The 11,749-nt window shown below is 52.1% G+C and overlaps 1 protein-coding gene across 1 annotated transcript; it reads left to right on the top strand.

The window, feature by feature from the left end:
• Positions 1-4,295: 4,295 nt before the first annotated feature.
• On the top strand, positions 4,296-11,006 carry STX4 (syntaxin 4). The gene is made up of 11 exons (XM_047839410.1): positions 4,296-4,656; positions 4,846-4,947; positions 5,060-5,159; positions 5,295-5,369; positions 5,886-5,956; positions 7,471-7,579; positions 7,652-7,728; positions 7,964-8,101; positions 9,323-9,433; positions 9,528-9,626; positions 9,722-11,006. The coding sequence occupies exons 1-10, from the start codon at positions 4,627-4,629 to the stop codon at positions 9,606-9,608; spliced, it is 894 nt and encodes a 297-aa protein (XP_047695366.1). The 5' UTR covers positions 4,296-4,626; the 3' UTR covers positions 9,609-9,626; positions 9,722-11,006.
• The last annotated feature ends 743 nt before the right edge of the window (positions 11,007-11,749 follow it).

Below are 11,749 nucleotides of genomic sequence, written 5' to 3'. Positions count from 1 at the left end.
GATGATCTAAAACAGGGCATCTGTAGGTGGCAGCAAGTTCCCAAAGGTAGATGGAACCCAAGGAGCCTCCCCTGGCCCGCATCTTCCTTGGATCATAGTGGAGTGGATAAGAGCACAGAACCTAGACCTCCACTCTCTGGCTTCAAATCTTGACTCTCTCATGCACTAGTGCGCAAACCTGGGCACCTAATACCTCTTTGTCTCAGTTTCCTCCTCTGTAAAATGAGGACAATAACAGTTACCTATCTCCTAGAACTGCTATGAAGATTGAGTTAATATTTACAAAGTGCTCATATTGGTGCCTGGCACATAGTAAATGCTATATAAATATTACATTAAAAATAATAATCTCATTCATTCATGAATATTCCTTGACCAGCTACCACATGCCAGGCACTGTTGTAGGTGCTGGGGACACAGCAGTGAATACAGCAGGTGAAAATCCTTGCCCTCATGGAGCTTACATTCTGGTAGATGGAGAGGAGGGGTGAAGACAGACAATATATAGAATAAATGGAAACAATGTAAATAATATCAAATGAAATATATGGCATGTCAGAGCCAAGTGGAGACATGAGAGATGTGCAGAAGCTGGTAAGGCTGCTAGCCTAGTACCTGATGCAGAGTGGGCGCAGGAGATGGAAAGCAGGAGGATACCCTGGAAGAGCAGCAGAGTGGAATCCCCGGCAGAGACACTAGGGCTGCTGACCCCCTCAGGGTAACAATCATCATCATCACTGTCATATAATAGCAGCAAGCGTTTATATAGCACTTATTCCATACCAGGCCCTGTTCTATTCACTTTTCATATATCATCTCATTTAATCCTTTTGGCAGTCCTATGAGGTTGGTACTGTTATCGTTTCCATTTTTCAAGTGAGGGAACTGAGGCATAGCAGGGTTATGTAACTTGGCTTAGAGCGTTGTACAGTAGGTGAATGAGCTGGGATTCCAGCCCAGGTCATCTGGCTTCAGTGTAGGTAGGATGTTGGTAGGATGGACCTGCAGGTGGAGGGGACAGGACAGTCTGCCACGCCTCAGGACCGGGCAGGGACTGACCTTCACACAGACTGGAAGGAACACACACATCCCTAATACCTACACAGCCAAGACCCCATATACTTAACACACACTTCAAGACTGTTTAGGGGCCCCTGGGTGGTTCAGTCGGTTAAGCATCTGACTTCAGCTCAGGTCATGATCTCGTGGTCCGTGAGTTCGAGCCCCATGTCGGGCTCTGTGCTGACAGCTCAGAGCCTGGAGCCTGCGTCAGATTCTGTGTCTCCCTCTTTCTCTGCCCCTCATCTGCTCATGCTGTCTCTCTTGTCTCTCAAAAATAAACAAAACAAAAAAGACTGTTCAGAGGGCCCAGAAGGAATAACCCGAAAACCATGAAATAGAGATAAAGGCTCAGCTTTAGAGAATTCCAACCCCAGAGCTATTTTCCCTATATGGCCCCTGCTCCCCACCCCCTCCACATTCCACTCCATGAGGCTCTGAGCCCAGCCTCCTGTGACCTTAAGTCACCATTCCAAAGCCCTGTGATCCCACCCAGAGACCACAAATAAAATAATGAGTATCACAATCCTGGGAAGTTTAACAAAGGCACCAACAACTACAGATCACAGCAGGAACCAAGAAGGCAAACCATCAAGAGGCTAACAAACAGACAGGTGGGACTGGTGGTCCTAGAAAGAGCTGGAACCTGTGGTCATAAAAGCCCACAGAGGAGGGGCACCTGGGTGGCTCAGTTGGTTAAGCGTCTGGTTATTTTTTTTCAATTTTTTAGTGTTTATTTATTATTGAGAGAGAGAGACAGAGCATGAGTGGGGAGGGGCAGAGAGAGAGGGAGACACAGAATCTGAAACAGGCTCCAGGCTCTGAGCTGTCAGCACAGAACCCAACGCGGGGCTCGAACTCACGGACAGTGAGATCATGACCTGCGCCGAAGTCGGATGCTTAACCGACTGAGCCACCCAGGCAGCCTAAACGTCTGATTCTTGATTTCAGCTCAGGTCATGATCTCACAGTTCATGAGTTTGAGCCCTACATCAGGCTCCATGCTGACAGTGTGGAACCTGCTTGGGATTCTTTCTCTCTCTGCTCATCCCCTGCTCTCTCTCTCTCAAAATACATAAATAAACTTAAAAAAATAAAACCCCACAAAGGGGCAACTCTCAACAGTTCACAAGACCCCTCCATAGTCTTTCTAACCTAACAGTCTTAATAACTGTTCAATTCTTACCTTAGGCAAGACAAAAATTACCAGACCAATTTGTCAAATGGAGAAATTAAGTCCCAGAGAGGAGCAATGAGTTATCCCAGATCACATGCAGAACTAGGAGTCAGGTGTCCAAAAGCCCTTCCACTGTCGCACTGAGAGAGAGAGAGAGAGAGAGAGAGAGAGAGAGAAGGGAAGCGGAGGGAAGGGAGGCAGAGGATGACACAGAAGACCTAAGAGTGGAGAAATCCTTCCTCATGATCTCCAGGGGACCCCATGGGACAAGGCTTGGCCTCCTGAAAAATTCTCCAATGCTTCATTCCTCCTGTCAGTTGATTAGTGCAGCACCATCTTCACTCCTTCATTCCCAGCCCCAGGTGAGCTGGGTTCTGAAGGGAAGAGAAGGATCAAAGCCCTTCCAGTAGAATCAGAGCGTATTTTACAGTTTCCAACCTCATAATCAATGAACTTTAGAGCAGGGAATACCCATAGAGATTATCTCCCCATCCCTCTATGCCACCCATTGTACAGATGGGAGACTGAAGCCCAGAGACAAGAAGTGACTTTCCAGAACTCCGTGCAACTCGGTCACAGGACTCTAGATTTCCTTACCAGGGCATACTAGAGAGAGGTCATTCTTCCTTTGCTTGAACCTTCATGTCAATTGCCTGTAAAGAGGGGCACCTGGGTGGCTCAGTCGGTTGAGTGTCTGACTTCAGCTCAGGTCATGATCTCACGGTTCACGAGTTCGAGCCCCATGTCGGGCTCTGTGCTGACAGCTCAGAGCCTGGAGCCTGCTTCCAATCCTGTGCCTCCCTCTCTCTCTGTCCCTCTCCCCCTCACACTCTCTCTCAAAAATAAACGTTAAAAAGATTAAATTCCCTGGAATCCAGGAGACCTGACTTTTATTCTGGCTATGCTGAGACTCACTGAATAGCCCTGGGGACGACTCCTACATAATGTAAGGTCCACAAGTGAAAGGATTTTTGTCTGTTAGGCCCTGATTTATCTCCAGCCCGTAGAACAGTCTCTGGCCCATAAGTGCCCAATAAATATGCATTGCATGAATACCGTCTAGAGGGTTAGGTAAGTGTCGTCATGAGAGGCTAAAGTCTGAAACACAAGAACCACCAGCTTTATCTTTAGGTACATGAAAGGCTAAAGGTCTGTCCACAGATATTTACCGAGGGCCCATACTGAACTAGGCACTGGAGATTCACGTACGAACAAGACTGTCATGCCCTGACCTCAAGAGCTCACAGTCCACTATAATGTGGAATGAGTGCAGATTTTTTTGTGGGCTTCAGAGGGTAGACCCTGATGAGAGAGATGTAAGTGGCAGACTGCTCAATAGAATACAGACACTTTTCTCAGCTTTAGTTGCCCTGAAATGGTCTCATGCTCGGAAGGTGGTGAGTGCAGCGGAACTGCAGTGTTCAAGCAGGGCGCCAGCCGCCCACCTGTGAGGCTGAGCCAGGAGCATGCGGGAGATTTCTGTCTTGGGTGAGGTCACTTTCCACCCCCAGATTCTCTGTCTACAAAACCCTGCAATTCTCTGACGCTGGATCTTATTATTTCCTGAATTCAAGGTCCCATGATGCTAACAGCTCCGAATTTTAAGTTCTCTGCCCACGCCCCTGGGCGCAAAAGAAAGAATTCAGCAAGGGTCCTACCACCCACTGCCTCAAAGGGTCTCTGAGGATAGTCGGCAGACCCCTCCCCGCCTCGTGGGGGCTGGAGGGGCGTAGTTTGGGCGCCGGGGTGCCGAGGACTTCGTAGGGAGGAAGGGTATTCCAGCGATGGAGTCTACAGCGCCGAGACACGTGACAACCAAAGCGTCACGTTCTGTGGTCTTCGAGGGTGGGACTGAGCCGGTCATGTGACGCGGGGGGGGGAGGGGCACCATGGCGTGATATGAGATGCAGGGCCTCTCAGATTACGTACCAATGACGCATTCCCACCCGGTTTGGCAACTAGATTTCCGTTGGAAGATGCGACGGTTCCGGCAAAGGGGGCGGGTTCTCACGTCCGGGCAGCTTTGCTTCCGTTCGGGGCGCTACAGCTTCCGACCTCCGCCTCTCCCTCTGGCGAGGAAGAGACGCGACCCCACGCGCATGCCCCGATCATCCCAGAGGGGCGGGGCCGAGGCTAAGGGAGAGGGAGGGGGGGAAAGAAAAGGGAATTCCAACCTGTGGAATCTTGGGGGTACCCAAGGTCGGCTTCTTCGCATTGACTGTGGATGGTACCTGGCACAGAGCCTCTGGTGGCTCGTGGGGAGCTTGGGGGTCCGCAGGGTGAGGGCGGAGGGGAGTGTCAGTGTCAGAGTGTGAGTGGGGTACGGGAGTTCTAAACTTAGTCTTGAGGCCCTCGGGTCTCCCGTGCCGGGGAAGGGAGCTCGGGCCGCCATGCGCGACAGGACCCACGAACTGAGGCAGGTGAGAAGTAGGGGCTGCAGAGTTGGGGACGGGCGGACGGGATGGGGTCTGGCTGGAATACAGGACTCCTGGTCTTAGGGGTAGGGAGGGGTGGCTGAGGGCTAGGAAAGGAAAGACCCGGAAGTCCGTGAGTCCTGCGGGGAGAGAGCAACAGCAGGGAAGTGATGCCAGCAACCCCGGCCCTGGCAGGGGGATGACAGTTCGGACGATGAGGACAAGGAGCGGGTCGCGCTGGTGGTACACCCGGGCACAGTACGGCTGGGGAGCCCGGACGATGAGTTCTTCCAAAAGGTAAGAGGCTGGGGTCTCGGCCTGTCTTCACGAGGGGGCTGGATGACCCAAGGAGCAGCGCAGTCTGGAGTACCCCCGTATCTCCTTCAGCCCTCTTGGTCACCTTCCCCAGGTCTGGACAATTCGACAGACTATTGTCAAGCTGGAGAATAAAGTCCGAGAGTTGGAGAAGCAGCAGGTCACCATCCTGGCCACGCCCCTTCCCGAGGAGAGTGAGTGAAACCCGAAGCGCCAACGCATGTTCAGCCAGAGGGATTGTGGGGATTGTAGTATGATGCAGGTGGTGGCTAGGGAGGTTTGTTGAGATGGGGGCTACTGTTTGGGAGTCATGGCTTTCTCTTGTTCAGGTATGAAGCAGGACCTGCAGAACCTGCGTGATGAGATCAAACAGCTGGGGAGGGAGATCCGAGCGCAGCTGAAGGGTGAGCTCCTAAGACCTCAGACATCCTTCCCTGTGGTCCTGCCCAGCTCCTGGTATATCTGGGGAGTATGTGGCCCAGAGAGGCCAGTGATGTATCCAGGTCACACAGCAGGCCTAGGCCTAGAATCTTTGTCTCTTGGCTTCCAGTCCATAGTACTTTCCACAGCACATGCCTGCCTCTTGAGCTCCTTTATTTATAAGGAAACCACTTACTCCTACAATTCTTGCTGCCCAATGTGCACTCTTTGGACAGGCAGATAGGAGTTTGTCAAGAGGCCTCTGCATACCTGTGGGAATTCTCTGATGTATTGTGAAGAAAAATATGCTTTCTCCCATCAGAGGCTCAGAATTAGTCATTTATGATAAATTATAATTCCCAAAAGAATCTTGTAGAGATAAGCACCTTTCTATTGTATGGATGGGGTATGGTCCTGGCCCTGTGTCCTGGTCCCCACATGATTTTCCGAAGCTACAGGTCAAACCCCCTTCCCCACCAATACCCTGTGTCTTCCCACAGCCATAGAGCCCCAGAAGGAGGAAGCTGATGAGAATTATAACTCAGTCAACACAAGGATGAAAAAAACCCAGGTAGGTTTGTTATTCCCAGAGCTCAGACATTTTGCAAGTGTTCCTAGATCATTAGGTGGCAGAAATAAGAAGGAAGGACCCTTAGAGATCATCAAGTTCAACCTGATGACTTTCAAATGGGGAAACTGAGACTGAGAGAAAGAAAAAATTCACCCAAGGTCAAGACCCAAGGTCTCCTGACTCCCAATCTATCTAATATCCTGCTCTGGCTTCTCCATTCAAGTTTCAGGGTCCCCAGATCATGCCCAAGGACATGTTGGCTGCAGAAGCCATGCTTTCTAGAAACCAAGATGGGGAGTCAAACTTGAATAGGTGGCAAAGACATTATTCAGGTAGGGTTTGGTAGCTAATATCCCTTCCCAGGGAAGAAGAGGATATAGTCATAAATGAGTGGGAGGTTTCCTGCCCACGGGACAGAGGATATCCCTGTCACATGGGACATCCTCTGCCCCATGGACAGAATTCAAGAAGTCAGGAAGAGGAACTTCCTTGGAAGGGGAAAGTCACTGAATCAATATCTTATTAACTCCTAAGATTTGAGGCGATCTAGCTGCCTCCCTCTGGGTACCCAATGAGGAGTGGTTTGGAGTTCCTGGAGGTCAGAGTTGGAGTAGGTGGGCCCAGAGCTCAGCACGGACCCCAGATTGAAGATAGAGTGGTTTGGGCATCTTGCAAGGGTGCAGCTGAAGGTTGGAGAGCAGATATGTTTCTGAGGAAGGAGCTCCAAGGAATGAGCACATGGAAGACAGCAGGGGAATGGACAAGGTGAGAGGACATTTCAGGAGGAGCCTGTGGTGGTCATTAGTGTGAGAGGCTGAGGGCCCAGCTGGACCTGTAAAGTCTGGGCCATAGGCTGACTTCCAGGTATACCAGCACACCTTTAGTCTAAGCAGTCAGGCTGGTGTTCAGCAAGCATTCACAGGTATGTATTGAGTGCCTGCTGTGTGCTAGACTCTTTTCTAGCTGTTTGAGATGTAGCAGTGAGCCAAAGATCCCTATCCTCCTGGAGCTCACATTCTGGTGGGGAGAGACAAACATCATAATAAAGCAGTACACTATTTTAGAATATAGTTAAGGGAAAAATTGAGGAGAAAAGGGATTGAGAGTGCCGGCAGAAAGCAGGTTGGTTTTAATAAGGTAAGAAAACTTTGTTCAGAAGGTGATACTGGAACAAAGATTTAAAGGCTCCTGTGGGGCACAAACATTCTAGGACCAAGGAGCAGTGAGTGCAAAGGCCTGAGGTAGAAGTGGCTTTGGTGGGAGAGGGTAAAGAGCCCACTGTGGCTGGAGGGAGTGAGTGAGAGAACAGCTGGGAAGATAAGGTCAGAGGGGAAATGGGGGAAGGGAAGGTCATATAGGGCCTTATAAGCCCTGGTAAGGGTTTTGGCTTTTAATTTGAGAGAAGGGTGGTTAAGGGGGCAGGCACTTGTACTTATGCTGTTTGCTCGCTCTACCCGTGGGGATGCTGAGGCCAAATCCTCCTGGGGTGCCCAGCCTATATTCTCCATCCTTAGCATGGGGTCCTGTCCCAGCAATTCGTGGAGCTCATCAACAAGTGCAACTTGATGCAGTCGGAATATCGGGAGAAGAATGTGGAGCGGATTCGGAGGCAGCTGAAGATCAGTGAGTTGTGGTGTCTGGCCCACAGGGTCAGGTAACCCGACCCAGCTCTGAGCCTGGCCTTTTCCTTCGCAGCAAATGCTGGAATGGTGTCTGACGAAGAGCTGGAGCAGATGCTGGACAGTGGGCAGAGTGAGGTGTTTGTATCCAATGTGAGTGGCGACAGCCCGCTTCCTCTTCTGGGATTCCCATCTTCTCTGAGGCCTGGCCCTTTTTGATTGAGGGAATACTGAGGCCCAGAGGGGAGTGAATTAGCATGCCTAGAGTCACTCATCAGGGCCCTAGCCCCACTTCTAATCCCAAGGGCTGCCTGAAAGCTCAACAGGAACTTCTCACTTGCTGCTGATTTCCCTGTGACCCATCTGTCCATTCCCGTCCACTCCCCAGATACTGAAGGACACACAAGTGACTCGACAGGCCCTAAATGAGATCTCAGCCCGGCACAGTGAGATCCAGCAGCTTGAACGCAGTATCCGTGAACTTCATGAGATCTTCACTTTTCTGGCTACTGAAGTGGAGGTGCAGGTGGGCACCCAGGATAGCTGGCTGGGCTTGACCTAGCCCCGGGATGTGAGACCATGTTCAGTCAGAACCCCAGCTGTGGGGGCGCCTGGGTGGCTCAGTCAGTTAAGCATCTGACTTCACCTCGGGTTATGATCTCATAGTTTGGGAGTTCAAGTCCTGCATCAGGCTCTGTGCTGACAGCTCAGAGCCTGTGCTTCAAATGCTGTGTGTGTGTGTGTGTGTGTGTGTGTGTGTGTGTGTGTGCGCCCCTCCCCCACTTGTGTTCTTTCTCTCTCTGTCTGAAAAATAAATGGATAAACATTAAAAAAAATAATAAAGAAAAGAACCCCAGCTGTGACTGTCAGCCCATCTCCACCCTTAAGCCTTTCTCCCTGAGGTTTTTATCTTCCTCCAGGCTGGGCCATGCCCCCAGGCTGGCCCTTATTTCCATCCTTAGCCATGCCCCAGAATTCCTTCTACCTCCACAGTTACCCAGGTGGCCACTCCTCTATATGCAGCATCTCACCCTATCCACCAATTTAGCCCACCCCAGGTATAGCCCCAACCCTGGCTCCTCCTTCACCAATACAATCCACCCTTATACCTCTAACAGCTCTAGTCAAAGTTGTCTGACAGTGGGCCTTTGTCCTCAAATCTGTATAAGGTCGGGGTGGGAGGTAGTGTTCTTCTCCTGGCCCTGGTTGTATGGGGTGAGGTAAGCTTCCAGCGCTGTCGTGGAGGAGCTGACTCACTAGTGCTGCAGCCAATGCCCTTGTGTAGCTGGGAGTCATGGGGAAGGGATTTCACTCAGTAGGAGCACCAGGACCTGAAGGCTGGCCGGGATGAGGAGGCAGGGATGGGGAGGGCTTCACAGCTGTTGAGAGGCAGGCCTTAGAACAATGGGCAAATTCAGACAGATTTACAAGGGGACAAAAGTTCACCCTCTGTGAAAAGGTGTGAGCCTCTTAAGGTACTTGGCTCCAAGCCACCACTGCAAATGAAGGTTTTACGGGGTAAGGGAGCAGAGCAGGAGGGACCACATGATAAAAGGGGTCCTGGAAGCCACCCTCAAGAGTGTGAACTTTTGTCAGATGTGGTCCTGCCCCCGCATCTTTGTCAGTGCAGTGTTTTCTGCCAGAAAATGTCCTTCAGGCACCTGAACTAGGGTGAGCAAACAGGAGCCACTGGGCCCTCTACCCCCAGTTATCCCCACCTGCCTGAACCATCCTCTCTTCTGAGCAGGGGGAGATGATCAACCGGATTGAGAAAAACATCCTGAGCTCAGCAGACTATGTGGAACGGGGGCAGGAACATGTCAAGATGGCCCTGGAGAACCAGAAGAAGGCACGGAAGGTGAGCTTCCCTGTCCCCCTTGTCCCATCCCAGGCCCTGGGTGGCCTTCCCTTCCTTCCTGAGTGAGTTTCTCTGAACTCCTCCTCTCCCACAGAAAAAAGTTTTGATCGCCATCTGTCTGTCTGTCACTGTCCTCATTGTGGCAGTGATCATTGGTGTCTCCATATTGGTTTGAGAACATCGCACGTTCTTGGTGAGCTATTGTGGGCCTGCCCCCTGGCTTGCCTCATCCTGGGCCCCAGCCTTTCCTCCTCCCCTCAGACCCTGTTCTCCCTCCTTCCCTTGCAGGCACTAAGAGCACCAGGGACCCAGGTCTGCCTTCTCTCCCAGCAGCTGAGGGGGGAGGGCAGGACAGAGCCTCCAGCTGGACCCCCTTCCTCACATTGGCCCTGTGCAGAGGGGCAGACAGTTCTTCTGGGGTTGACAGCCACTCATTCATGGGGGCTTCCCCACTCAAACTGCAATGCCTGGGAGAGGGCCTGCAGTGTCCTCTTTGGCTGGAACACATGGTTTTGTAAGAAATTAAAAAAAAAAAAAAAGAGCTTGGAGACTCCCCTGTGCATGTGTGTTCCTGGAAGGGCTGTCCCAGGACCTCCAGGTATCCAGCCTCCCCTTTTCCTGGCCATCCTTGGGGCTAGACCCAGCCCAGGCAGACTCAGATCAGACTGTTCCAGGTGCTATGACCACAGCAAGCTGGTATTGCCCTCCTACTATCCCATAGGAACAGGTGGGGCAGGGAGGGGATAACACCCACATCTGGCTCAGTATTGTTCCTGGGGAAAGACTAACTGTGAGTACCTAATGCCAAAGCAGTGAAGCTGGGCCAGGCCACGCTGGGATACAGGTGAGATTGTGGGGCATCGGTGGGCATTCCTGAGGCTAAGAAGAAGCACTGTGAGTAAGCACCGTGTATCTGAGCTGTTGCTTCACATACAGTGAACAGGGAAAGGCTTGTCTCAGAAGGAGCGACATTTGAGTGGAACGTTAAATGAGGAGGAGCCAGTTACAGGAAGAAGCAGGGGAAAGGTTGCCAGGCAGAAGGAGCAGCCCTGTGCCCAGAAAAAAGCATAGGCTTTGACATAGGAGTTCAGCTTAGAAAGCCAGTGACTCTAGATCAGCACACTTGGTTTCTATGTGGTTATGTGGCTAAAGCAGTAGAAGAGACAGAAGAGCCTGACACCTGGTTTCTATGAGGCACCTAAACTCCAGACCCCAACTCTAAATTTCTAAGAGTTCCGAATCCCAAGCCTAGTTTCCGAAGCTGGGCATGGCACCCGTCCTCAGACACCTAGTTTCGTGGGTAAGCTGGCTTCTGGCTCTGAAGCCTGGTTGGAATGGGGCGGTGCCTGTCCCCAACCAAGGTCTGGGGGGTGGGTTCCAGCCGCCCTGTCCTATCCCATTTTCGATCCCACAGGTCCCTGCTGCTGATGACGCTGCTGCTCCAAGCCGCCCTTGCCCAGCCCATCTGGCCACAGTACCGCTTGCTTCGGCTACACACATATAGTTGCTGGGGTGACACGAGTCATGGAAGGGCTGGACGTGTGTCCCTCGGTGCAGTCTCATTCTCCGCCCCTGGGCCTGGCCTGGGGGAAGGAGCCGGGGGTGGGGGGTGGGGGTGGGGGGTGGGGTTAGGCCCCGATGATCCCTGCCTGCTCTGCCTCCATCCATCTGGGCTCCCGCCTGCAGCGCCTCCCGGTGGCCCTCAAGTGACCCTGGCGCGGCTGTTGCAAGGCGCCTGCGCCAGGTCCAGGTCCAAGCGTAAGCTTGGCTCTGAGTCTAGGAGGCGTGGCCTTGTGGGAATTGGAAAATGATTGGCCTGCGGAACTAAATGTTGTTCCTAAAGCGCATCGGGATTGGCCTGTTAGACGTCCTGGGGAAGTGAACACTGGGTATTAAACCACAATTAACCAAATACTGATATGGGAGGGGCCTCAGCGAGTCCTCAGTTGCACCCAAAAGTGATTGGATCACAGGGCGTCGGGGGCATGATCCAAACTCTAACAGGCGGAGGGGCACGAACTTGTGAGTCTGGATGGGGTAGTGAGTCTGGTTGGGGTAGTGAGTCTGGCTGGGGTAGTGAGTCTGGCTGGGGTAGTGAGTCTGGGACTTCACCCAAGAAGGCGTGGCTGGGTCCCTCTCCCTCTTCGCTGAACTGGGCAGCTGTGCAAGGGTACCCATGCCTCCGTCCTGCCTGAGATCGTGTATCCCGTGTACAGATGAAGCCCTAGACATCTACAGGAAAGGTGTGCAAACACAATCTGGATGTCGGCTCAATGGGAAAACTGCGAGGTAGGACGGATCCTGCCCCAGTAGAAG

The sequence above is a fragment of the Prionailurus viverrinus genome, chromosome E3, assembly GCF_022837055.1.
Source record: "Prionailurus viverrinus isolate Anna chromosome E3, UM_Priviv_1.0, whole genome shotgun sequence".
Taxonomy (NCBI): Eukaryota; Metazoa; Chordata; class Mammalia; order Carnivora; family Felidae; genus Prionailurus; species Prionailurus viverrinus.
Note: the sequence above shows the minus strand (reverse complement) of the source record. Positions and strands in the feature narration are given on the sequence as shown.